General features: G+C 38.7%; 1 protein-coding gene across 4 annotated transcripts in view; it reads right to left on the minus strand.

Moving 5' to 3' along the window:
* Positions 1-27,856, minus strand: part of AKT3 (AKT serine/threonine kinase 3) — a 325,616-nt gene that overhangs the window by 117,594 nt on the left and 180,166 nt on the right. For 3 of the 4 annotated variants that reach the window (XM_064276763.1, XM_064276764.1, XM_023549330.2), the window contains 2 exons: positions 11,521-11,632; positions 10,745-10,889 (listed from right to left, as the gene is read on the minus strand). In XM_064276763.1, coding sequence (XP_064132833.1) covers positions 10,745-10,889; positions 11,521-11,632 — 257 coding nt within the window. Of the gene's footprint in view, positions 1-10,744; positions 10,890-11,520; positions 11,633-15,914; positions 17,372-27,856 lie in introns of those variants that run through there. The other variant, XM_064276765.1, reaches the window with a different exon arrangement.

The following is a 27,856-nucleotide window of genomic DNA, read 5'->3' on the forward strand; positions in this document are numbered from 1 at the left end:
ACTTAAAAACGGGAGCATGGATAAACTTCCAGAAAAATTAATCCTCTAAAACCCGATCCTAAAAATTTAATAGGGACAAATGTTGCATAGTTACATTCTTTCCTTTTACATAATCTCTCTCTACCGTGTTAATGTGGCTTTGTTAGCTTAAACGATCACACAGAGATGGTGAAAAACTTTTGGAAATAGTGATGATGGCTGTGCAACTTGGTGAATGTAATTAATGCCACTGAAATACACACTTAAAATTACAATTTTTGTTATATATATTTTACCACAATAAAAATTCTAAAGAGAGATGCACTCATGATATATAAACCACTTCTTATTTTGTTGTTGTTAGTAGCCATAAGGTTGATTCCAATTCATGGGGACCCCATATGTGCAGAGTAGAAGTGTTCCATAGGATTTTATATAAATGTGTTCAAAACCTACACACACTCGGAGTATAAGAAAAAAGACTATCTTGTTCACAAATGTAGGTTTAAAAAAAAAAAAAAGAATATACAACTGATGAAGAATACAAAGAAATTCTCAGAAAACATGGTATTAGCATATTTGATTAGAAAAAAAATTAAATTCCAGATATGTACATTTACAATGTAAGAGCTAAACCAAAGAAAGCCCTGTGGGGCAGTGAGGGGAGAAGAGCTTCCATGGATTTCCACCCTCTGCCCACACTTCTGTCTAATTCCTCAGGTGCTTTTTTTTTTTTTTTCTTTTTCAAAGGAGGAGGAGGGGTTAACCTAACGGGTCAATTTCTACAACACTAGTTGTGCCACTCTTCCTCTTTGTAGTAAGCAGATCCAAGCAGGTCCTACCATCCCTTTTTCTCATACTAGCCATTGCTTTATATTACTGTAGCGAAGTATTAGTTGATAAAATTCAAAGAACTAGAATCAGACTTAATGAGAAGGTAGAGGCACTGCTTAGACTTTAAACCTAAACCATGAGATTACAATCAACTGTTACCAGAGGGACAGGACATTAGTCAGTTAAAAATTAAGTGGAACACTGATTCTCATTGGGCATTTATCCTTATACGCGGTGCCTCTTCACACAGCTTACAGGGTCAATGAGAAGCGCAGCTCGGTAGACCAAGATTAAGTACTTCAAAACTCTGTCTTCAATTCAAACACTGAACAGTACTTAAACGTGGTTGTGGAACTGCTGGCTCTTTCTCTACCAGCCAATATCTTTCCCCCTCCAAGAGAGTTTCTAACTGGCCAAGCAAATACTACGGCAATATTGTAACAAAAGGGAAGTAACCACTTGTCTGCTCCAGGCTGTCAAGAGACAGCAGTCAGGACCAGTCTCAGCATCTCAGCATAGCGACCACTATCAGTAGTTATCTTCTTCATCTTACCGCCCATTTTTCATAAAGTGAACAAATATATATATATATCGTAAATTACAAGAGAAAGGCTATTCTTATTTGAGAATATTTCTGTTTACAGTCAGAAATTAAACACAAATAATTTGCACTTTTGTACTTTTCATCGTAACTGATAAGCATAAAGTATAGTTCTAGAGTTATTTATCTTAGAAAAGTCAAAGTAATTTTCACCATTTTTAACTAATCCACTAGGACCATTATAGGATAACTGATATTGTAAAACTTTCTCTTTTCTTCTGCACACTTTGTCATTTAAAAGTAAATTAAAAAAAAAAAAAAAAAACAACTAAAAATCAAGAAGAACAATGGAAATCAGATATAGGAAAAATAAGACAGTAGACTCCAAATAAATTCAAAATATTTCTGATTCTTCCATCAATTTTTATTTTAGTGAGAGAATTATAAGAGAACCTGCTTTAGAAAAACATTTATCTTTACGTGGATATAGCAGAATACCAGCTAAACATTTCCTGACCACTTCCTATATGAGCACCTTACGCATTATCTCCTGACATTGATCCTCACAACTCTATGAATTACTATTATTAGTCCATCTTTGTAGATGAGGGAACTAAAGGACAGAAGCACTCTTGGAGCCAGGACTAGACCCCCAGCAATAGGACTCTGAAGTCCTCGCTTACCACCACCACTTGGTTATGAGTACTAAAAATACAGAGATTAGAGGTTCAGGATACATGAATCAAGAAAAAGAAATGGTGCACGTTGAAGTTGTAGAGTATAATAATTAAAAGAATTTATATTCTGCATCAGCAAGATACTTAACTTCCCTGAGTCTCAGATAACTTAATTATAAAATTATATAATAACAGTACCTACCTCAGATGATTCTCGTGAAGATTAAATAATACATAAAAAACTACTGCTCAGATCCTGGCACAAAACAAGCATACAATAAATGCTTTACAACTGATAATTAGTGATAGGGATGAATTTTAAGATGATCCACGCTGGAAGTTGTGAACAGGTGAAAATTTATTACACTTTTATAGTTACATATAACCAGCTTTAGCAGAAAAAACACCTTCTATATTTCTCCATTTTTGTATCTTTCAAAATGTTTGTCCCCATTCAAAATTCCTCTCCTGAATTTCCACATTCATTTCCAGAATTCTTCCATCACAGTGCTTCTAGCGAGGGTATCATAAACTCCACTTACAACCTATAACTACCTTGGCAGCAGATTTTTAATCTTTGTCCTTAAGCAGCATTTTAGAGATTCCACAGAATTAAATAAGGTATAGCTTTTTTTTTTTTTTTTAATTTTTATTGTGCCTTAAGTGAAAGTTTACAAATCAAGTCAGTCTCTCACACAAAAATTTATATACACCTTGCTATATACTCCTAGTTGCTCTCCCCCTAATGAGACAGTACATTCGTTCTCTCCACTCTGCGTTTCCGTGTCCAAACAGCCAGCTTCTGTCCCCCTCGGCCTTCGCATCTCCCCTCCAAATAGGAGCTGCCCACATACTCTCATGTGTCTACTTGATCCAAGAAGCTCACTCCTCACCAGTATCATTTTCTGTCTTGTAGTCCAGTCCAATCCCTGTCTGAAGAGTTAGTTTCAAGAATGATTCCTGTCTTGGGCTAACAGAAGGTCTGGGGACCATGACCTCAAAGGTCCGTCTGGTCTCAGTCAGACCATTAAGTCTGGTCTTTTTACTAGAATTTGGGGTCTGCTTCCTACTGCTCTCCTGCTCCTTCAGGGATTCTCTATTGTGCTTCCTGTCATGACAGTCATTGGTTGTAGCTAGGCACCATCTAGTTCTTCTGGTCTCAGGCTGATGTAGTCTTTGATTTCAATGTGTCCCATTCTGACTCTTGGGCTCATACTTACCTTGCATCTTTGATGATCTTCATTCTCCTTTGCTCCAGGTGGGTTGAGACCAATTGTTGCTTCTTAGATGACCGCTTGCTAATGTTTAAGACCCCAGACACCACTCTCCACAATAGGATGTGGAATGTTTTCTTAATAGTTTTTATTACGCCAACTGACCTACATGTCCCTTGAAACTATATTCCTCAAACCCCTGCCCCTGCTACTCTGGCCTTCAAAGCGTTCAGTTTATTCAGGAGACTTGTTGCTTTTGGTATACTCCAGTCGTGCTGGCCTCTCCTGTACTGTATGTTGTCCATCCCTTCACCTAAATTAGTTCTCGTCTACTATCAGTGTATCCCCCTCTCCCTCCTCCCCCTCGTGTAACCAACAAAGAGTATCTTCTTCTCTGTTTAAACTATTTCTTGAGTCCTTATAATAGTGGTCTCAAACAATATTTGTCCTTCTGCAACTAATTTCACTCAGCATAATGGCTTCCAAACTCTAAGGGGCAGTTCTACTCTGTCCTATACGGTCGCTATGAGTCGGACTCAACAACACGGGGTTTGGGTAATGCCTTCCAGGTTCCTCCATGTTACGAAACGTTTCACAGATTCCTCACTGTACTTTATTGATGCATAGTATTCCATTGTGTGAATATACCATAAATTATTTATCCATTCATCCATTGACAGGCACCTTGGTTGCTTCCAACTTTTTGCTATTGTAAACAGTGCTGCAATGAACATGGGTGTGCATATATCTGTTCATGTAAAGGCTCTTATTTCTCTAGGATATATTCCAAGGAGTGGGATTGCTGGATCGTATGGTAGTTCTATTTCTAGCTTTTTAAGGAAGCGCCAAGATTCCCACCAGCAGTGTATAAGTCCTCCAGTCTCTTTTTTGTGTTTTTTGGATTAATGCCAGCCTTGAGATAGAATCTCATTGTAGTTTTCATTTGCATTTCTCTAACAGCTAAGGAATGTGAGCATTTCCTCATGTATCTGTTAGCTACCTGAATGTCTTCTTTAGTGAAGTGCCTGTTCATATCCTTTGCCCATTTTTTAATTGGGTTATTTGTCTTTCTGTAGTTGAGTTTTTGCAGTAAGATGCAGATTTTAGAGATCAGCCACTGATCGGAGATGTCATAGCTAAAAACTTTTTCCCAATCTGTAGGTAATCTTTTTACTTTTTTGGTGAAGTTTCTGGATAAGAATAGCTGTTTTGACTTTTAGGAGCTCCCAGTTATCTAAATACTCTTTTGCTGTTTTTGCAGTTCTAGTAATGGGTTTTGGTAATGTTTTACATATTGTTTATGCCATGTATTAGGGCTCCCAGCATTTTTCTTATTTTTTCTTCCATGAACTTTATCGTTTTAGATTTTATATTTAAGTCTTTGATCCATTTTGAGTTCGTTTTTGTGCATGGTGTGAAGTATGGGTCTTGTTTCATTTTTTGCAGATCAATATCCAGTTATGCCAGCACTATTTGTTAAAGAGACTGTCCTTTCTCCATTTAACAGATTTTGGGCCTTTGTTAAATACCAATTGCACATATGTGGATGGATTTATGTCTGGATTCTCAATTCTGTTCCATTGGTCTATGTATCTGTTGTTGTACCAGTGCCAGGCTGTTTTGACTACCGTGGTGGTATAATATGTTCTAAAGTCAGGTAGTGTGAGGCCTCCCACTTTGTTCTTCGTTTTCAGTAATGCTTTACTTATCCGGGGCCTCTTTCCCTTCCATATGAAGTTGGTGATTTGTTTCTCCATCTCATTAAAAAAGGTCACTGGTATTTGGATTGGGATTGCATTGTATCTATAGATCGCTTTGGGCAGAATAGGCATTTTCACAATGTTGAGTCTTCCTATCCGTGAGCAAGGTATGTTTTCTACTTATGAATGTCTCTTTTGTTTCTTGCAGTACTATCTTAGTAATTTTCTTTGTATAGGTCTTTTACGTCCGTGGTTAGACTTATTCCTAAGTACTTTATCTTCTTAGGAGTTACTGTAAATGGTATTGATTTGGTGATTTCCTCTTCATCGCTCTCTTTGTTGATGCAGAGGAATCCTACTTATTTACGTATGTTTATCTTGTATCCTGAAATTCTACTGAACTCTTTTATTAGTTTCAGTAGTTTTCTGGAATGTTCTTTAGGTTTTTCTGTGTATAAGATCATGTCACCTACAGATAGAGATACTTCTACTTCTTCTTTGCCAATATGGATGCCCTTTATTTCCTTATCTAGCCTTATAGCTCTGACTACGACCTCCAGCACAATGCTGAATAAGAGTGGTGATCAAGGGCATCCTTGCCTAGTTCCTGTTCTCAGTGGGAATGGTTTCAATCTCTCTCCATTTAGGATGATGTTGGCTGTTGGTTCTGTATAAGTGCCCTTTATAATGTTTAGAAATTTTCCTTCTATTGGTATTTTGCTGAGAGTTTTTATCATGAATGGGTGTTGGACTTTGTGAAACGCCTTTTCTGCATCAATTGATAAGATCAGGTGGTTCTTGTCTTTTGTTTGATTTATGTGATGGATTACATTGTTTATCTAATGTTAAACCATCCCTGCATACCTGGTATGAATCCCACTTGGTCGTGGTGAATTTTTTTTTTTTTGATATGTTGTTGAATTCTACTGGCTAGAACTTTGTTGAGGATTTTTGCATCTAAGTTCATGAGGGATACTGGCCTGTAATTTCCTTATTTTGTGGAGTCTTTACCTGGTTTTGCTATCAGGGATACGTTGGCTTCACAGAATGAGTTTGGGAGTATCCCATCCTTTTCTATGCTCTGAAATACCTTTAGTAGTAGTGGTGTTAACTCTTCTCTGAAAGTTTGGTAGAATTCTCCGGTGAAGCTGTCAGGGTCAGCGCTTTTCTTCGTTGGGAGTTTTTGATTACTTTTTCCATTTCCTTTTTTGTTATAAGTTTATTTACTTGTTTTCTCTCTGCCTGTGTTAGTTTAAGTAGGTAGTGTGTTTCTAGAAATTTGTCCATTTCTTCTAGGTTTTCAGATTTATTAGAGTACAACTTTTCATAGTACTCTGTTACGATTCTTTTAACTTCAGTTGGGTCCGTTGTGATAGCGCCCATCTCATTTCTTATTCAGGTTATTTGCTTCCTCTCCAGTTTTTGTCGGTCTAGCCAATGGTTTATTGATTTTGTTAACCTTTTCAAAGAACCAGCTTTTGGTCTTGCTAATTCTTTCAATTATTTTTCTGTTTTCTACTTCATTTAATTCTGCTCTAATTTTTATTATTTATTTTCTTCTGGTGCCTGAAGGTTTCTTTTGTTGCTCTCTATTTGTTCAAGTTGTAGGGATAATTCTTGGATTTTGCCCCTTTCTTCTTTTTGTATGTGTGCATTTATCGATATAAACTGACCTCTGAGCACTGCTTTCACTCTGTCCCAAAGGTTCTGATAGGAAGTGTTTTCATTCTTATTGGACTCTATTAATTTCTTTATCCCATCCTTGATGTCTTCTATAACCCAGTCTTTTTGAGCTGGGTACTGTTCAGTTTCCAAGTGTTTGATTTCTTTTCCCCGCTTTTTCTGTTATTGACTTGTGCTTTTATGGTCTTATGATCAGAGAAGATGCTTTGTAATTATTTCGATGCTTTGGATTCTGTTAAGGCTTGCCTTATGGCCTAATATGTGGTCTATCCTAGAGAATGTTCCATGTGCGCTGGAAAAGAAAGAATACTTAGCCGCTGTTGAGTGGGGGATTCTGTTTATTTCTATAAGGTCAATTTGGTTAATTGTGGCATTTAGCTCTTCCGTGTCTTCACTTAGCTTCTTTCTGGATGTCCTGTCCCTTCACTGAAAGTGGTATGTTGATGTCTCCTACTATTATTGTGGCGCTATCTCACTTTTCCGTGCTGTTAGGGTTTGTTTTATATATCTTGAAGCCCTGTTGTTCGGTGCATAAATATTTAATATGGCAAAATCCTCCTGGTTTATTTTCCCTTTTATCATTATATAGTGTCCTTCCTTATCCTTTGTGGTAGATTTAAGTTTGAAGTCTGTTTTGTCAGAAATTAGTATAGCCATTCCTGCTCTTTTTTGATTGTTGTTTGCTTGATATATTTTTTCCATCCTTTGAATTTTAGTTTGTGTCTTTAAGCCTAAGGTGCGTCTCTTGTAGGCAGCATGTAGCAGATGGTGTTTTTTTTTATCCATTCTGAAACATTCTGCCTCTTTATTGGTGCATTTAGTCCATTTATATTTAGCGTGATTATAGATAGGTATGAGCTTAGTGCTGTCATTTTGATGCCTTCTTTTGTGTGTTGACAGTTTCGTTTTTCCACTTACTTTTTTGTGCTGAGAAGTTTTTCTTTGTAAACTGTGTGTTTCTTTTTTTCCTTGTGGTTAAATTTGTTTTTGCTGACTCTTTATGTTTATCTTGTTTTTTATTTTGAAGTGAAGGAGTGTTAGCCTTCTTGTGGTTACCTTAATATTTACCCCTATTTTTCTAAGTTTAAACCTAACTTGTATCTCCCTATATTGCCTTGATTTCCTGTCCATATGGAAAATCTGACTACTTTATTTAGCCCCTTTATTGATTATTTTCATCTTTTACATAATGACATCACTCTCTGTTTTGAGCTTTTTTTTTTTTAAATCTTGATTTAGTTTTATTATTTCCCTATCTGAGTTGATATCTAGATGCTCTGTTCTGTTTTCTAGTGAGGGGATGATATCTGATATTATTGATTTTCTATGCAGAGAATTCCCTTTAGTATTTCTTGTAGTTTTGGTTTGGTTTTTGCAAATTTCCTAAGCTTCTGTTTATCCATAAATGTCTTAATTTTGCCTTCATCTCTGAGAGACAGGTTTGCTGGATATATGTATGATTCTTGGCTGGCAATTCTTCTCCTTCAATGCTTTATATATGTCATCCCATTGCCTTCTTGCCTGCATGGTTTCTACGGAGTAGTCCTAACTTATTGATTCTCCTTTGCAGGTGACTTTTCACTTATCCCTGGCTGCTCTTAAAACTCTTTTTATCTTTGGTTTTGGCAAGTTTGATGATACTATGTCTTGATGACTTTCTTTTGGGGTCTACCTTGTATGGGGTTCGATTAGCATCTTGGGTAGATATCCTTTCATCTTTCAGGGTATCAGGGAAGTTTTCTGCCAACAAATCTTCAACAATTCTCTCTGTATTTTCTGTTATTGCTCCCTGTTCTGGTACTCCAATCACTCACAAGTTATTCTTCTTGATAGAGTTCTTCATATTCTCAGGGTTTGTTCATTTTTTTTTTAATTCTTTTATCTGATTTTTCTTCAAATATATTGGTGCCATGTGACTTATTTTCAGTCTCACAAATTCTGCATTCCATTTCCTCAATTCTGCTCCTCTGACTTTCTGTTGAGTTGTCTAATTCTGTAATCTTATTGTTAATCTTCTTAATTTCTGAATGCTGTCTCTCTATGAATTCTTGCAGTTTATTAAATTTTTCATTATGTTCTTGAATAATCTTTTTAATTTCTTGAACTTCTTTATCTGTGTGTCCCTTGGCTTTTTCTGTTTGTTGCCTGATCTCATTCCTAGTATCTTGAAGAGTTCTGTATATTAATCTTTTGTATTCAACATCTTGGGATTCAACATCTGGTAATTCCAGGAATAGATCTTTATCTGGGAGAGTCCTTGATTCTCTGTTTTGGGAGTTTGTTGAAGCAATCATGGTCTGCTTCTTTATGTGATTTGATATCGACTGTTGTCTCCGAGCCATTTATGTTATATTAATTTATTTCATGTTTGCTCACTGTGTCCTAGTTTCTTGCTTTGTTTTGTTCCGATATAGCCAAATAGGGTACTACCGTGAGCTAACTTGGTTATTGGAGGCCTTGAAGCACTACTGTCCTGTTACCAGATGGCTGGAGCTATTACCTGGTATATGAGCCTTGGAGTACATTCACTATTCTTATATTGATTCAGCACAGGTGTCCTGATAGTCACCTAGTGTGTGGTGTAGGCTCTCACCTACTATCTTACAGGAGCAGTGGTGATGGGTGTGTGCACTAGTTTCTGATAGCAGAAGGGAGTCGCACTCTGAGGAAGGCAGGGGGCTGACATCTCTCCCTCCCTGTCACTCAGACCAATTCCTTAATTTTGCCTTTGATGCTCAGGGTTTCTTGCCTGTCATATATACAATCGATTCATTTGGGCTTTTTTGGGGTCTTTGTTGTAAGAGGGATCAGCTGAAGCTTCTGGCTAGTTCACCATCTTGGCCCCCAACTCTATAGCTTTTTTTTAGTGGAGTGGTTTAGAGTTTGAGGATAAGATTAATTAGGACTTGATTTTAAAATTATGAACACAGTCAAATTTCAAGTAATTATACATGTGTGCACACATAAATACAAAAGAAGCTTGCTTATATCTGAGTAAATAGTTAAGGCTAGGTCATGTTTTTCATTTTGCAAGTACTGAGGAATGGGATGGGGGAGGTGGCTAACTCAAAAGAAAACAGGGGTTCAGTTTAACTAACAAACAGAGGATAAATTTTCAAGAATAGCAGAAAGGGTTCTCTGACATTTGGCCAAGATCAAGCACAGAATATTGTTCTAATTAGAATAGAAACTTCATATAAGGGAAGAATAATTAACCACCTCTAAGCTGTGACTGTACATCTTCAAGTTCACACAGTTAGCATGTGGAAGTGGAAGGATCTGAACTCAAGCAGTCTAATTCCAAAGAGCTCTGAATCACTGTGCTGATAACAAATCATGGATAATACTTAAAAAAGGTTTTCCTACATGAAAATTAACAATCTATTATAAAAATATATGTACAATAATGTTATACTTATAAACGTATATATATTCTAAAATGATAAAAGGCATGTTCATCCCTTTACAATACCTGTATCTTTAAACTAATCTTAAAATACCATTATTTACATAAGAAAGGAACTTTTCTGTTTTCTAGAACTGTGAAAAATATAATATGCGACTCTCATAAGAATATAAATCAGCACGTTATTATTCTGGAGCACTTTTCTTCAAAAGATTGTGTTGCTCATGGGCTCAGGCGCAGCCACTACAATGAGAAGCTATTACTTCCAAGATTGCTGACTTTCCTCCTGACATTAGTGAGGCTTGGGCACCAACAGGAGTATACCAGAGCCATTTCTGATTCTGCCTTCAGGAGAACACAGAATGCCAAACGGAAAAGGACAAAATCTTTGGTGAAAACATTGTATTTCCAAGTATTTAAAATGGCATAAAAATGCAAATTACAAGGTAATACAATGGCACATCAGTCAGGACTCCCTGGTAACAAGCCCTAGCAGCACTCAGTGGTAAAAGTGCCGAACGACTGAAATGAAGTGATGCTTCAGCTATTTGGTTTTAAACAACAATAGGTATTTCGGATTCACCTGAATAAAAACATTTGCATGTCTAAGATAATCAGCTAGCATCCATTTGCAAATGGCAGTTTATGGCATATTTCTTCCAGACAAATAAATGTGCTGAGTAGGGGAGTAAGTTATCACTAATTTCTACCTTTCTTTTATGATGTGTTGTAGAGGCATCCATCTCTTCCTCCCCAATGTTATCAATCTGTGAAGTTGGGCTACAATTCATTCTCTCCTCTTCTTGCCTCTGCAGTCTGTCTGCTACGGCCTGGATCGCTTCGGTCCATTCTTCCCTATGAAAATGAGGAAAATTTCCCATTAACAAACCAAAACCAAACCAAACCCATTGCCGTCAAGTCAATTCTGACTTGTGGTGACTGTGTGTGTTACAGAATAGAACTGTTCAACAGGGTTTTCTTGGAGCTAATCTTGAAGGAAGATCAACAGGTCTTTCTTCTGAGGCACCGCTGGGCAAGTTCAAACCACCAACCTTTAGGTTTGTAGTCAAGCACTTAACTGTTTGCATACCAAGGGATCTGTTCCCATTAATAGAAAATGATGTTATTCTCTCTCAACCAAAACCAAAACACCAAACCCACTGCCGTTGAGTCAATTCCGGCTCATAGTGACCCTATAGGACAGAGTAGAACTGCCCCACAGGGTTTCCAAGGAGCAACTGGTGGATTTGAACTGATGACCTTTTGGTCATAGCTCTTAACCACTACACCACAGCACATCTAGTGGTTCTAATTCAGTATTTCACAAGCCCCTGTTATTCGTCTACTATAACCAAAACACAAAAATCAAGGAACTATAGCATTGTACAACTATATTTACATATATCTACAAATGGCGAAGTCAGATACAATACATCTTTAGAATTATTGCTGCTTTTTCACAAGACTGGAAAAACAAGTTTCTTACCTTTCCTCTGGAGTATCTACATGAAATGTCCTCTCTATAACCGTGGTCCACTGGAGACATCTGATAATAAATGTGTTTGGCTTTGGTCGTTCCGTTTTCATTAACTGGCATTCTAGAAATAAAATAAAATGTCTCTTTAAATATATTCATATGCTTAAACCAAGAAGAAAATCGTTGAGAACTATAGATTTCTATTCTAAACAAAACCTACTGCAGCCTCACAGCTTTCTATGGATCTTCATTCAAGGTTTTCCAAAAACTGATTGCAGTATTCTTTTTAATTCCCTCGCCCACTCCAACCACATGCTCTATTATTAATCAATGAAGCCAGACTGCTTGATTTTCCCCAAACACATCTTGCTCTTTCTTCTATCTATACCTTCTCTCTAGCTGTTCTCATCATCTCAAATGCCTTCCACTTCTTCTACCCCATCCATAAGCAATCACCAACAGTCAAAACAATGCCTATCTTTTAAGGTCCAGATCAAACCCTACCCTTCCACACTTTTATATCAATCTAGCCCTAAACTGACAAATTCCCTCTCCATATTCACATTATTTATTACTGAATTCCTCACTTTTATTAGCATAATCTTGTATTGTTTATCATTTTAAGAAGGTATCCTTCTCCCTACCTAGATTGTAAGCCTTTGAGAGTATAAACTGCTTTTAATAAATTCATGTAATACTTAGCGCACTGTGTGTGACACATAACAAGCTTTTAGGTGAACACCTGAGCTTTTGAAAAACTAGGCAATATTGGACAACAAGACAAAGGGATAGGGTTGTCTACTGACACTCCTCTCTTAAAACTAATTTACCCCAAGTTGACAAATTCAACAGCCTTTTCCTGGTGCTCACTTGTTTTGTCCTTTCTCCATCATTAGCAACTATCAACTACCACTGCCATGCCTTCTGAAAACCAAGTCATTACTTACACAGGACTAATTCTTTACTGACTCTTTACATTGAAAGTGATTATCCACCCAAGGGTCTCTACTTAGCTTTCTCTTTTCTTACCACCTTCCATGGTTTCAGCCATCATCTCTCAGTCCAAAAACCAACATTCAAGTTTCTTTTGATCTTGGATCTCTATTTAAGACACTGTACAGTGGCTATTTCCACCTGGTTGAAACACTGGTACCACAACCAAATCCAAAATCAGAAGTATTCCTCCCTAAATCGGTTCCTCCTCCTGGCTTACCTAATTTTTCCTTCACTTAGATTGAATACATGGAGTGATCTTCCATCTTCGTATCTGTAGTACTTGCCATTACCTGGCTTTCCAACAATACATTCTACTTCAGACTCTGCCGAATGCTTAAACCTCCCCAGCTGCCATAAATCCAGAATCTTTTTACTCAGGTATGTTGAAAGGCCAGATAAGGTAAAGTTACCGTAGAAACTGTGTTCTAAGAAATAGCTCAACATGTCAGGAAGTGAACTCTCACTCTCTTCCAACCACTACCCCTACCAACCTCCACCTATAGCTTTCCCCATCTCAGATGATGGCAAGTCCATCCTTTCAACTGATCAAGTCCAAAACCTCGCAATCATCCTTGGTCCTTTCTTCTCTCACATCACTCCTGGAAATCCTGTTGGCTCTACTTTCAAATATATCCAGAATCTGATCAATTCCCACTACCTCCACTTCCATGGACCAAGCCATCAATATGTCTCAACCGGTGACTCTGATAATCTTCTAACACTTCTTCCCTGCCTCTCTCTACAGTTGGTTCTCAACACAGTCAGAAAACTTAAATGTCTGCAAAAAAAAAAAATCTGCAACGTTTCCAATCCACTAGGCATAGAAGATAAGTCTTTCACTGGTCTATAAGAGTCATACATGCACCCTCCCACCTGTCCTTCTTAAGTTTCTGACCTCCTCCTCTAGTACTAACTTTCAGACCCACCCTACCAGCCACCCAGCTTCCTTGCATTTCCTGAACAATGCTCTGCACTCTCTCTGCTCAGGGCCTTTGGCCCAGCTATTCACTCTACCTGGCACTCTCTCTCCTCGCTTATCCCCTTGGCTAACTCCCTTATCTTCAAGTTTTAACTTAAATCTAACCTTCACATTGAAGCCTACCTTGACCATCCTATTCAATAATTCAGTCTGCACCCCTAACCGAGAATTCCCAACCCTCCTTACCTGCTCTACTTTTTATTTTCCAAAGCATGTTACCACCTTCTAACATATCAGGTTTGTTGCTTTCTTACCTTTCTCGTTCATTGTCTATCTCCCAAACTAGAATATATGATCCACTGATATATTATCGGCACCTAGAGCAGTGCCTGACATGTAGTGGGCACTCGATTCATATTTTCCAAATGAATGAACACTGATAGTAATAATCCAACAAAGAAGGTAGTCTTGATGATGCAGGAAAGGAGAACATTTCTGAAGCAATGTCCTCTTATAGGCAAGAAGTGACGGAATTTACTGGACGAGTAAGAGGGGTGACTCTAGTCATGAGTACAAACAGTTTAGTGATGTAACAGGAGAGAAAATAGGATAAAAGGGCCCAAATGCAGTTAGAGGTACGGATGCAACTAATAGGTTTGTATAAATTATTTTCTCTATGCTTCTATTTTTTTCAATGAAATAGGAAGCAAAGTAATCAATTGAGAACAAAGTTGGAAGAGGATGCACTGGGGATTTGAATGAGAGATGATATGAAATAATCCTCTCGTAAAATGGAAGAACAAACTAGGGAAATAGGCCATGACTGCTGAGCAACACTAGGGGCCCCCTTGAATTTTATGCTCCAGAATTTAAAGCATTCGCAGGTACAAGGTGTGGACCCCCTTTGCAGTAAACAATCTGGCCTTTGTTCCTGGTTCCTGAGAGATGAACCACTCCTGGGGCCAATGTGTGGGGCTTGACAAGACCAAGATGGACCACCTGGGGGCCTGATACTGACTAAGCCTCAGAATGCATGATGTGATCTATTATGGCCAATAAAAAGCCTTGGAAGACAGAGGTTCAATGGTGCTTCCTGGGTGGTAAGCTCCAACGTCTACTTTTGAGAGGCTCAGTACATCCCCTATGGACATGGAAGCTCTGCACTGAGACCCCTCCTGGACCTCACCCTGCATGTTTGTGTTTTTTTTCACTGCTAGATTAAAGATAGCCCTTTCCTTGAAGCTTCTGAGTCATTCCAACCAGAGATGGATTATCCAATTGGCAAGGTAAGCATGGTGCTTACCTTACCTACCGGATCACCTGTAGTGAACAATTTCACATGGGTTTCACCAGATGAAACCCATGTGAAACTGTTCACTACAGATAGGTAAGCACAAGTAAACCTGTGCTTACCTCGCTTATTAGGTCACCCGTCCCTGTCAGGGACTGTAAATTTGAAAAGAGGCTTTGATTCTGTAGGAAGGTTCTGTGGGGCTGGGAGAGAGACAGATGCCAGCCATACCTAGAAGCAGAATCTTTGATGTGGTGAAAAAATATGAAATTCTTCACCACAGGTGATCTGGTAAGCAGGCTAAGCACTGTGCTTACCCCTTCCACTGGATAATCTGCCCCGGTTTCAACAGATTGTTGGATTTAAGACACAGAGAATGGTCCAGCACCCACTGACCTAGCCCCAGGTGAATGGGCATGAGAGAAAAAGGCTGTGAGGAGCAGCTGGCGTCTGAACTGACCAGGGAAGAAAGGCTGAGGTTTCTATAGGACGCAGCTGGTGTGTGGAGTGGGATTTACCCACTACACATGTGGCATGAGAGACAGATGATCTCAGCCTCCCTGAACTGGTTTGATACAATTGGTATAGTCGGCAGGATTAGCTTGAGAGAACCCTGAGAGCGCACCAGGTGACAGAGTTGTGTATCTTTCTTCAGATATTCAGCTGCATTGGGGCAGGTGGGGAATACACAGAGGAAAGGACTGAGCCAAAGCTGGAATTCAACCAAGTGAGTTTGGCAAAGCAACAAGGCGGAAAGGAGTAGGGGGTGTAAGGCAGGGGAGTGATTATGCTAAATACCTAAGAGTTTAAAACGGGCAAGGTGGGAAGTGAGAACATAGTGCGGGTTAGAGTCCTGAGAAATAATGAAAATAACGCAGAATCACATAGTGGAACTGGATCATAAATGTAATTATTTCATAGTTAAACCATGTATAGCGGTGCTACTTTTTTTTCAAATATCAAAGTTTAAAAACACTAAATACAATATAGCAATTTATATTGTTAGAAATATAAAAATTTAAAATACTAAATACCTTACACCAATTTATAGCAATAAAGAACCACATTTACTGATTTACTTTTAAACTAATTTAGAGCAATAAAGAACCATATAATTTTCCTACGATTTACTTTTAAGATACAAATCAAATCCAATTCTCCTTCCAATACAACTCTTTCTTTTTAAAACTCCTATACCTTTTATTCTTGTCTGCTGCTTCCATGGCTGTTGATTGTGGATCCAAGTAAAACGAAATCCCTGACAACTTCAGCCTTTTCTCCATTTATCATGATGTTTCTCACTGGTCCAGTTGTGAGGATTTTTGTTTTCCTTATGTCGAGGTGCAATCCATACTGAAGGCTGTGGTCTTTGATCTTCATTAGTAAGTGTTTCAAGTCCTCTTCACTTTCAGCAAGCAAGGTTGTGTCATCTGCATAACGCAGGTTGTTAATGAGTCTTCCTCCAATCCTGATACCCTGTTCTTCTTCATATAGTCCACCTTTTCGTATTATTTGTTCAGCATACAGATTAAATAGGTATGGTGAAAGAATACAACCCCGACACACACCTTTCCTGATTTTAAATCAATCAGTATCCCCTTGTTCTGTCTGAACAACTGCCTCTTGATTTATGTAAGGGTTCTTCATGAGCACAATTAAGTGTTCTGGAATTCCCACTCTTCGCAATGTTATCCATAGTTTGTTGTGATCCACACAGTCGAATGCCTTTGCATAGTCAATAAAACACAGGTAAACATCCTTCTGGTATTCTCTGCTTTCAGCCAGGATCCATCTGACATCAGCAATGGTATCTCTGGTTCCATGTCCTCTTCTGAAACCGGCCTGAATTTCTGCAGTTCCCTGTCCATATACTGCTGCAGCTGTTTTTGAATGATCTTCAGCAAAATTTTGCTTCCGTGTGATATTAATGATGTTGTTCTATAATTTCCACATTCAGTTGGATCACCTTTCTTGGGAACAGGCACAAATATGGATCTCTTCCAGTCAGTTGGTCAGGAAGCTGTCTTCCATATTTCTTGGCATAGACGAGTGAGCACCTCCAACGCTACATCTGTTTGTTGAAACATCTCAATTGATATTCCATCAATTCCTGAAGCCTTGTTTTTCGCCTTCAGAGCAGCTTGGACTTCTTCCTTCAGTACCATCAGTTCCTGATCATATGCCACCTCTTGAAATGGTTGAATATCTGCTAATTCTTTTTGGTATAATGACTGTGTATTCCTTCCATCTTCTTTTGATGCTTCCTGCATCATTTAATATTTTCCCCATGGGACCCTTCACTATTGCAACTCGAGGCTTGAATTTTTTTCTTCTGTTCTTTCAGCTTGAGAAATGCCGAGCGTGTTCTTCCCTTTTGGTTTTCCATCTCCAGCTTTTTGCACATGTCATTATAATACTTTACTTTGTCTTCTCGGGAGGCCCTTTGAAATCTTCTGTTCAGTTCTTTTACTTTATCAATTCTTCCTTTTGCTTTAGCTGCTCGACACTCAAGAGCAAGTTTCAGAGTCTCCTTTGACATCCATCTTGGTCTTTTCTTTCTTTCCTGTCTTTTCAGTGACCTCTTGCTTTCTTCATATATGATATCCTTGATGTCATTCCACAACTCATCTGGTCTTCAGTCACTAGTGTTCAATGCATCAAATCTGTTCTTCAGATGGTCTCTAAGTTCAGGTGGGATATACTCAAGGTCATATTTTGGCTCTTGTGGACTTGCTCTGATTTTCTTCAGTTTCAGCTTGAACTAGCATATGAGCAATTGATGGTCTGTTCCACAGTCGGCCCCTGGCCTTGTTCTGACTGATGATATTGAGCTTTTCCATTGTCTCTTTCCACAGATGTAGTCAATTTGATTTTTGTGTGTTCCATCTGGTGAGGTCCATGTGTATAAAAAAAAATTAAAAAAAAAATGTGTATAGCTGCTGTTTACGTTGGTGAAAGAAGGTATTTGCAATGAAGAAGTCATTGGTCTTGCAAAATTCTATCATTCAATCTCCAGAATTGTTTCTATCACCAAGGCCATATTCTCCAACTACTGATCCTTCTTCATTGTTTCCAACTTTTGCATTCCAATCGCCAGTAATTATCAATGCATCTTGATTGCATCTTTGATCAATTTCAGACTGCAGCAGCTGATAAAAATCTTTGATTTCTTCATCCTTGGCCCTAGTGGTTGGTGTGTAAATTTGAATAGTCATATTAACTGGTTTCTTTTTACGCGTATGGATATTATCCTATCACTGACAACGTTGTATTTCAGGATATTGAAACGTTCTTTTTCACGATGAATGCAACACCATTCCTCTTCGAGTTGTCATTCACAGCACAGTAGACTACATGATTGTCTGATTCAAAATGGTCAATACCAGTCCATTTCAGCTCACTAATGCCTAGGATATCAATGTTTATGTGCTCCATTTCATTTCTGACGATTTCCAATTTTCCTAGATTCATACTTCGTACATTCCAGGTTCCGATTATCAATGGATGTCTGCAGCTGTTTCTTCTCATTTTGAGTCGTGCCACATCAGCAAATGAAGGTCCTGAAAGCTTTACTCCATCGACATAATTAAGGTCGACCCTACTTTGAGGAGGCAGCTCTTCCCCAGTCATCTTTTGAGTGCCTTCCAACCTGGGGGGCTCATCTTCCAGCACTATATCAGACAATGTTCCACTACTATTCATAAGGTTTTCACTGGCTGATGCTTTTCAGAAGTAGACTGCCGGGTCCTTCTTCCTAGTCTGTCTTAGCCTTGAAGCTCAGCTGAAACCTGTCCTCCATGGGTGACCCTGCTGGTATGTGAATACCGGTGGCATAGCTTCCAGCATCACAGCAACACACAAGCCCCCACAGTACGACAAACCGACAGACACGTGGGGGTCAAGAAATCAAAAGACACATTGCATTGGGTAAATCTGCTGCAAAGGACCTCTTCAAAGTGTTGAAGAGCAAACATGTCACCCTGAAGACTAAGGTGCGCCTGACCCAAGCCATGGTATTTTCAATTGCATCATATGCATGTGAAAGCTGGACAATGAATAAGGAAAACCAACGATGAGCTGACACCTTTGAATTGTCGTGTTGGCGAAGAATATTGACTATACCATGGACTGCCAAAAGAATGAACAAATCTGTCTTGGAAGAAGTGCGTCCAGAATGCTCCTTAGAGGCAAAGATGGCGAGACTGTGTCTTACATACTCTGGACATGTGGTCAGGAGGGATCAGTCCCTGGAGAAGGACATCTTGCTTGGCAGAGTACAAGGTCGGTGGAAAAGAGGAAGACCCTCAATGAGGCGGATTAACACAGTGGCTGCAACGATGATCTCAAGCATAACAACGATTTTAAGTAAGGATGGTGCAGAACCAGGCAGTGTTTCGTTCTATTGTGCACAGGGTCGCCATGAGTCGGAGCCGACTTGACAGCACCCAACAACAACATGCCTTTAAGGAAACCCTGCTGGCTTAGTGGTTACACGCTGGGCCTCTAATAAAAGGTCCGTAGTTCGAATCCACCAGGCGCCCCTTGGAAACCCAAAGGGCAGTTCTACCCTGCCTTATAGGATCGTCATAAGTCGGAATTGACTCAACGGCAATGGGTTTTGTTTGATTTTTGGTTATACCTTTTAAAACTTCTACACTTTTTTAAACTCCTACAGCTTTTAAAATTCTTACACTTTTTAAAACACCTACGCTTTCTAAAATGCTACACAAGCAGCCCTGGTAGTGCAGTGGCTAAGTGTCCAGCTGCGAACCAAAAGGTCGGCAGTTTGAACCCACCAGCTGCTCTGAGGAGATATATGTGGCAATCTGCTTCCATAAAGCCTTAAAACCCCTATGGGGCAGTTCTACTCTGTCCTTCAGGTCTGCTGTGTGTCAGAATCAATTCAGCAGAGATGAGTATACTGTCCTATACTTGTTTAATATATGTTAATTTGATCTTCTAGCTAAAAAAAAAATACATAAAAAATAGGAATCATGTATACAACACTTCCTCAGAGCACATTTACAGCAGAGCACAGCTATAGCCCAGAGGGTACAGAGGAGATACTTGATGGCTGACTGGCTTTTAGTAAAGAATGAAGAACAAATGTTAAGAGGGACAGGCCTAACAAAAAGACTCAAGAATGAACCACGGCGTACAGTGAAGTAGGAGGAGCAGAAAAGGAAAGGAAGAACATCCAACATAGTACTTTTACATAAAGATTCCCACTATGATAATCAGCTATGAAATTAGAAGAAACCAAACCCATTGCCTTGGAGTCTATTCTGACTCCTAGTGACCCTATGCGACAGAGTAGGACTGCCCCACAAGGTTTCCAAGGTATAATCTTTACGGAAGCTGACTGCTACATCTTTCTCCCATGGAGCAGCTGGTGGGTTCAAACTACCGACCTTTTGGTTAGCAGCTGAGCACTTAACCACTGAGCCACCAGGGTTCCTTTTTAAATTAGAGTACCACATTCAAATCCAGGCTCTGCTTTTAGCTGTAAAACCAAAACCAGCTGTCATCAAGTCAGTTCTGACTCATGGTGACCCTGTATGTGTCAGAGGAGAGCTGCACGTCCCAGGGTTTTCAGTGGTCGGTTTTCTGGAAGTAGATGACCAGGGCTTTCTTCCGAGGGATCTCTGGGTAGACTCAAACCTCCAGCCTTTTGGTTAGCAGCTGACCATTTGCACCGCCCAGGGATTCCTTTATCTGTAAGACTTTAGGCAAAGTACTTTATACATTTCTAATCTAAAAGATTCCTCATCTTTTAGAATCACTATCAGGAATTAAAGTAAAAATTTTAAAGGAAGTATATTTTCAATACCACACCTAAATGAAGTTTAAATGCTGTAACTTAAAGAACTTCTCAAAGCTACAATTACAAGCGCTATTTAAACTACTACATATTTTTATATCATATTCTAAGTGATTATCAAATACGGTTAATTTATAAGGCTAAAATTGATAATAAAAGTTATTATATTAATTACCATTTCCAGGAAGAACACTGGAAAGAATTTGTTAAGAATAAAATGCATGTACTTATGGAGTAGTTTTGGAAAAAAAAATTAATATAATGATCTAAGTTGTTGTTAGTTGCCATTGAATTGACTCCAACTCATAGTGACCTTATGCATAACAGAATGAAATGTTGTCATCCTCACAATTGTTGCTGTTTGAATCCATTATTTCATATGCTGTGTCAATCCATCTCACTGAGGGTCTGCCTCTTTTTTGCTGACCCTCTATTTTACCAAATGATCTAAGTAGTTATGTACAACTTCTCTTTTTTGACTAAGTATCTGTGGACTGAGCAGCATACATGAAGTGCCAATTATGGGCCAAGCGCTCTGCCACATTCTGGACATACAACGGTGAGTAAGAAACTCTGTGAGCTCACAGTACACAGCATACTCAGTTATTAATCATTCTACACATTAATTATAAAGTACTTCACTCATGCTATAAAGGTTTTAATCAGGTCCTTGTGAAGCCTTCGGTCCAACAAAAAACTGTTACATGTAATTAAAAACACTATAATATATAAATCATTCTATAAATAAATCCAATTTCTAAGTAATAATACCCATTAGATTGAGACTGGAGAAGAGAGAGGCAGCTACCAAAAGCTGGCTCGGGATACTTCCTGCAGTAGTTGGGTCACTATCCACAGAAGAAAAGACTTTACTGTAAGTCTTAAGTTTGGAGGCTGTACAAAAACAAATGTAATTAAAGGGATGAATCTGAATTCAAACCAGTTGGAACCCTAAATTACTATGTTAAAACCAGTGAGCCAGTATAGAGGAAAATTCTACAACTTTGGGTTCCTGTATGTTAGCCATAATACAGAATCATGAACACATCCTCCAGCTCTCTGTAAAAGAAGAAAAAAATGTGCCATGAAAGCTCTAAGTTTTCCAGTCACATTGGTTCATGATCTGAAAACTCAGATTCATAAAGGGGGCAGTGGTTAATAGATTAGCCAGTATTTCTTCAGAAGAATACTTTCCTTCTCGTTATATGAAGACCCCCAATTCAAGCTGAGTGGACACTTTGGGTAGAAATTCTAAACAGCTATCAACCAAATGATTATCTATGATTTCTGGAACCACGGAATATACATGAATGACGTACACATTTTTATACAAAATGCTATAAAATACAAAATTTTATTATATTGATAACATGTGATACTTTTCAAGTTATGTTATGCTAGTATTTAAATTAGTTAAACACTGGTTAAACTTTCCTGAGCAACTTGAACTACAAGCTGAATTTCAAACGTTCTGTTTACTTTACACCATTCTGAACCACAGATGACAAAGTTTGTTGAAGCTGTAATTACTCTCTAAAGCCTGAAAACCAATTAGAGGGCCTGCAACATGCCAGTTCAAAAAAAAAAACACCAAAAAGAATTTTTTGGGAGATCATCTGTTCAGATTTTATTAAAAAGTTTAACATTTTATTTCAACCTCTTTAACCCTTTCAATGCGGATTCTATTCTTTTAAAATAAATTCTACTAATGTTCAACATTAAAAAAACAAAGGCATAACAACAGATTCTATTCCTAATTAGAGAAGCTCTGGTGGCATGGTGGTTAACGCGCTCAGCTGCTAGCTGAAAGATCAGTGGTTTGAACTCACTGGCCACTCTGCGGGAGAAAGATGTGGCAGTCTTCTTCCATAAAGATTTTAGCCTTGGAAATCCTATGGGACAGTTCTACTCTGTCCTATGGGGTTGCTATGAGTCAAAATTGACTCAAAAGCAATGAGTTCTGGTTTATTTATAATTAATCCCATTATGAAATAATGCTGAGTTAGAGTGACCATAAAGTGAGTTTAGTTTTAAGCCCCCAAATATAATACTAGCTATTGTATATACTTTAAAAGGAACAAAAATCATTTTTGTTTAATGTTTTTACTAACCTGATAAAAAATATAGTGTTCAAGTTAAGACTCAATATACCGACATTAAAGAAATTCTTTTGCTCCACTGAGAGGGCAGGGTCCTAGGAGTGGCAGGCGCCCTGGTAGAAAGCAACCCCAGGAGAGGAGGTTTGTTGAGTGATCACTATGTGCCAGGCTGGACACACCACATGGTTCAGAAATGTTACTCATTTAATCTGAAAGACAAACCTCACAAGCAAGTGTTATTTTCCTCACTTTATAGATGAGCGAATTGAGGTTCTGAAAGACTAAGTAACTGGCCTCAAAACACAGCTTGTGAGTAACGGTGTAAGGATTCATCTCAGGTTTACCTGAATCTAAATTCCACGCTCTTCTGATGAGAATACGCTGTGATGAAAAGCACCTTAAACAGTCGCTAATCATCTGTGAAAGTGATGACACTGTGTTCCCTCTTCTATACCTTCCCTTCTCTGGTCTCTGACACCTTTTCTCCATCAAGGAAATCCAGAAAGATTTTCACTTGGATGACAGTGGTGTGTCTGATCCTGGTTCTGAACACAGGGCATGGACGGACAGGAGAGGATTACCCCTCAGGAGGATCCTGCCCTTGGCATTTATTGCTACTCCAGGGAGGAGTGTAGGAAGTGGGCGGTTGGAAGGAGGAGTGGGCTAGGCTAAAGGGAAAGAAGGTAGTAAGGGGGATAGAAAGGAAGTCATCAGAGCCTCTAAGTATTTTCACTGCTGGTTCTCACACCCTCAATACAATAAGATTAATGGTAATAATATTTTAAAATGAGTAATGATAAAAAAAAAAAAGTGTTTCTCAAACTGACATTGGATTCAGGCCCATTTTCCTGATTATTTGTGTCTGAACCATTTATCTCTTACCTAGAGTCAACATATCCTGAGTTTATAACATACTAAATCCACTGCCATAGATTCGATTCATAGCGACCCAATAAGAGAGAGTAGAACTGCCCCACAAGGTTTCCAAGGAGCGCCTGGTGGATTCAAGCTGCTGACCTTTTGGTTAGCAGCTGTAGCACTTAACTATTATGCCACCAGGGCTTCCTCATAACATACTAAGTCCTTGTAAGTGCTATGCAGAAAAATTAGGCAGGGTAATAAATTACCCTGAGTGACCGGGGATGAGGGTGGGGTGGGGGGGGAGGGTGCTATTTGAGAAAACACAATTAGAAACAGTGCCTTTTAATGCAATGAGGAACTGAGCGAATCAGATACCTGTGTCAAGTGTGACCTGGCCTGAAGGAACAGTAAGTATAAAGACTCAGAGTTGGAGCGAGCCCACAAATGGGTTTGAGAAACAGCAAGGAGCCCAGTGTGCCTGACTAGAGTAAGTTTAAGCAAGTTAGAGAAGTGGTAGGAGATAAGGTCAGAAGGGTCAGCAGTGATCTGGTGAGGACTTTGGACTTTATTCTGGTAAGGCTCTCACAGGGCTTCACCTCAATTGATGACTTAAGTCTTCACTCCACTCTTATTAAGTTCCCTTCCCGTAAGGCACAAACGGAATGTTTCAAGGCCCTATCCTTACTGCATTCTCAACATATCCAAAAAGGTCTTTATTATTTTTTTTTTTTAATTTTTCAAACTAAAAATTACTTGGCCAATGCAATTTTTCTCTTCATGTTATTTCTGTACCGTTTCCCTAATCACCCAAGAATCACATCCTCAGTCAACTTGGACCAATCCCTCTCTTCAACCCACATGGCTCAACCAGCAGCATTCACGTTAATGGGTTTTCTCTGTAATGTCTCTTACAGCCATTCCTTCTTTTCACTGCTGACACCCAACTTGGAAAATTCACTACCAAAACCTGGACCACTGAGCTCTCTCCCAGTCTCCTCTCTCTCCACGTTGTCCTACACCCCACTGGACGGATTATTCTTACTCAGACTCTTAGCCACTGAGCTCTCTCCCAGTCTCCTCTCTCTCCACGCTGTCCTACACCCCACTGGACAGATTATTCTTACTCAGACTCAGCCACTGAGCTCTCTCCCAGGCTCCTCTCTCTCCACATTGTCCTACACACCACTGAACAGATTATTCTTACTCAGACTCTTAGCCACTGAGCTCTCTCCCAGTCTCCTCTCTCTCCACGTTGTCCTACTCACCACTGGACGGATTATTCTTACTCAGACTTTTAGCCCATTACATCACTCCCTTCTCAAAAAATGAAAACTCTCGCAAGACAAAGATCAAATTCCTTTGCCTGACTTTCAAGCTATTTATACAAAAGTCCTAATCTTTTTCAACCTTTATTCCTCATCACTGCAACTGTGAGTACTTTCCGATGGTAGATGTGTCTTTATCCCCTAAACACTCCCAGATTATTCTTAATTTCAGGACTTAATTCATGCTGTTTCTCTCATCGAAAGCACTCTTTCCTTCTAACTAGAATCCAGTCATTTAAGACCTTCTCTAATTATTTCAATTCATATTTTCCTGCCTCTGATCATCTACTGCACTTAGTATCTACATCCCACATCCTGGTACTTGATCATATGCTAGGACTGTCTCCTGTGCATCTCAACTATATTGTAATCTCCCAGGAATCTGCAATACTCCTCCTATTTCTCCTGTAGTCATCAGAGTCTACGTACGCACAAGCTGAATACAAATAAAGATTCTTCAGGAAATATTTCAGATTCCACAGAGCTTACCACGACTTATTCTTCTTTCTCCTCAAATAACCTGAATATTTGAAAGTTCAAATTCTGATAGAATAAAAATTTACTTTATCATCTCTTTCCCCTCAAAAATCTGACATACTTATTTCCTCAAAATCTGTACAGTCCAGTTTAGACCACTTCTGAGAACCTTAGTAATGAATATTCTTAAAGAAAACTACATGCTTGAAGCAGATACATATATAAAAAAAAAATACTTACGTATAAATAAAACCTAATAACATCCATCTGAAAAAATATACAGGAGTGGCAGGCACCCTGGTAGAAAGCAACCCCAGGAGAGGAGGTTTGTTGAGTGATCACTACATGCCAGGCTGGACACACCGCATAGTTCAGAAATGTTATTTTCCTCACTTTATAGATGAGCGGATTGAGGTTCCGAAAGACCTCACACTCTTGACATTACAGCCACAACGAATTCTGGAGACTTATGAATAGCCAACCCTAACAATTTCATCAAAAGCACATATAAAGATAATCAAAGCGTCAGTACTGGAATCCGCCCTTTATCTGGACAACACTTTAATTTCTTGAAACTTCAGGGAGATGGTACTGGTATTTTTCTTTACATTCAGGAACTCTGATTCCAAATAAGTTAGCTTGACTTTAAAAGGCTTCCAACACATCCACAAGGAGGTCTCTGGGTCTTTATTATAGCAAGAAAAAAAAAATTCCTTTTTAAATCTGATTTAAATAACGCACAGCAAGCTAAACACAGAGTTCACTTTAGAATAATCACTCATCTCTAGGAGAACAGAGAAAAAAAAAATCTCACCTTAAATCTTTTGTCAGTTTAGGTTATTAGGGAAACGTTGATTTCCATCGGGGTCAGAAACTAGCCCCATTCCCGAGTGTGTCTTTAAGAATGTGTAGGTAAGCTGGAACAGGTGCATGTGGTCCTTCTTTAGACTTACTCTAGTTTGTCAGAATGGACTTGATGGCAACGGGTTTGGTATTTTTTTAGTTAGTGCAGGAAAGGGCTCAGAGCCTTTTCAATGACTTAAAACTGCATGTGCAGCGAATGAAGGTGATTGTGATGAAGAATTTGTTTCTACTAGGGGTGAGCTCAAGTGTTTCAAAGTGAGGGCAAACTTACATAACATTAAAGGAGCCCTGGTGTTGTGGTAGTTAAGAGCTCCACTGCTAACCAAAAGGTCAGCAGTTCAAATCGACCAGCTGCTTCTTGGAAACTCTGTGGGGCAGTCCTACCGTTGTCATATAGGATCACTATAAGTCAGAATCAACTCGATTTTTTTTTTTTTTTTTTTGGTAAAGGGCAAGTAGGAGTTGTCCCGAAATCAGATGTTCGTAACTCAGGGACTGCCTATCCTTCGCCAAAATTTATTCTTTTTAAAGAATTAACTACCAAGTGATTATTTCCACTCAGTAATAGTTGTTTCACCACAACATAAGATTTCAGATATCTGACATCTCACTTAATCCTTCCAATAAAGTTCTAAAGTATTATCATAGTTTTCATTCTACAAATAAGAAAGCAAAACCTGTTTTGATTTGTAAGTCACTTGTTCAAAATCACACAGCTGGTAAGGTGGTAAAACCGACTCTCGAATCCAAGTTTCCCAGCCCTAAATCCTTGGCTCTTCTCAGTATACCACATCCTAGTTTCAGGGATGTTAGTAGCTTACAAGAGAGGAAATAAAGTTTCTTTCTTTATAATAAGCTTTATATACTTAGCTTTCTACTTCTGTGCAAATCAATGATTCAAACAGGTGACACACGGAGTATTAAAATATTTTCCCCCAAAGAAACCTAACCAAACTTATTTAGTATTCATAGTAGCCATGCATTCAAAAACAATTGCTATTTACCTGGTGAATATTACACTTAAAAGCAACAGTGGACTTGGAGCACATGATTGTAAGGTAGGGGAAGCTAATAAGCTGTCAAGAACAATAGTGTCTCAGGATTGCTTTATAGAAATTACATCTGAAAAATGCCTGTCAGATTATTGGCACATGGCTGAAAGCACATTTGAAATATTCCTTGGACAAAATGTTAAAAATCTAACATGAATTAGCATTAGTAACTACAGTTGTTCAGGTTTGTCAACCTATGCCCACTTTGCTGATTTCTTAGCTGTAATAAAATAACATGTCTATAAGCAAAACCTGGGTTTTTGGTAGTAGAAAAAGAATAGATATGTCATTTCTAAAGTCACAGAAATTCCAAATAATTTATGAGGTAAACAGTAAACCTGTAAATAAGTCTGACAAAAACATGATAACAAAACGTCCAATTTCCACAGAACTATTGTGAAGCTGAAAACCCTGGTGGCCTGATGGTGAAGAGGTTGGCTGCTAACCAAAAGGTCTGCAGTTGGAACCCACCAGGCGCTCCTTGGAAACCCTATGAGGCAGTTCTACTCTGTTCTATAGGGTCACTAAGAGTCAGAACTGACCCGATGCAAACAGGTTTGGTCTTTTGGTTTGGACTGTGAAGCCTGAAGGAAACAATGCATATGAATCATCCTACAAAGGAAGTATTTTATATTTATTT

This window comes from Loxodonta africana, chromosome 25 (assembly GCF_030014295.1).
Source record: "Loxodonta africana isolate mLoxAfr1 chromosome 25, mLoxAfr1.hap2, whole genome shotgun sequence".
Lineage (NCBI taxonomy): Eukaryota > Metazoa > Chordata > Mammalia > Proboscidea > Elephantidae > Loxodonta > Loxodonta africana.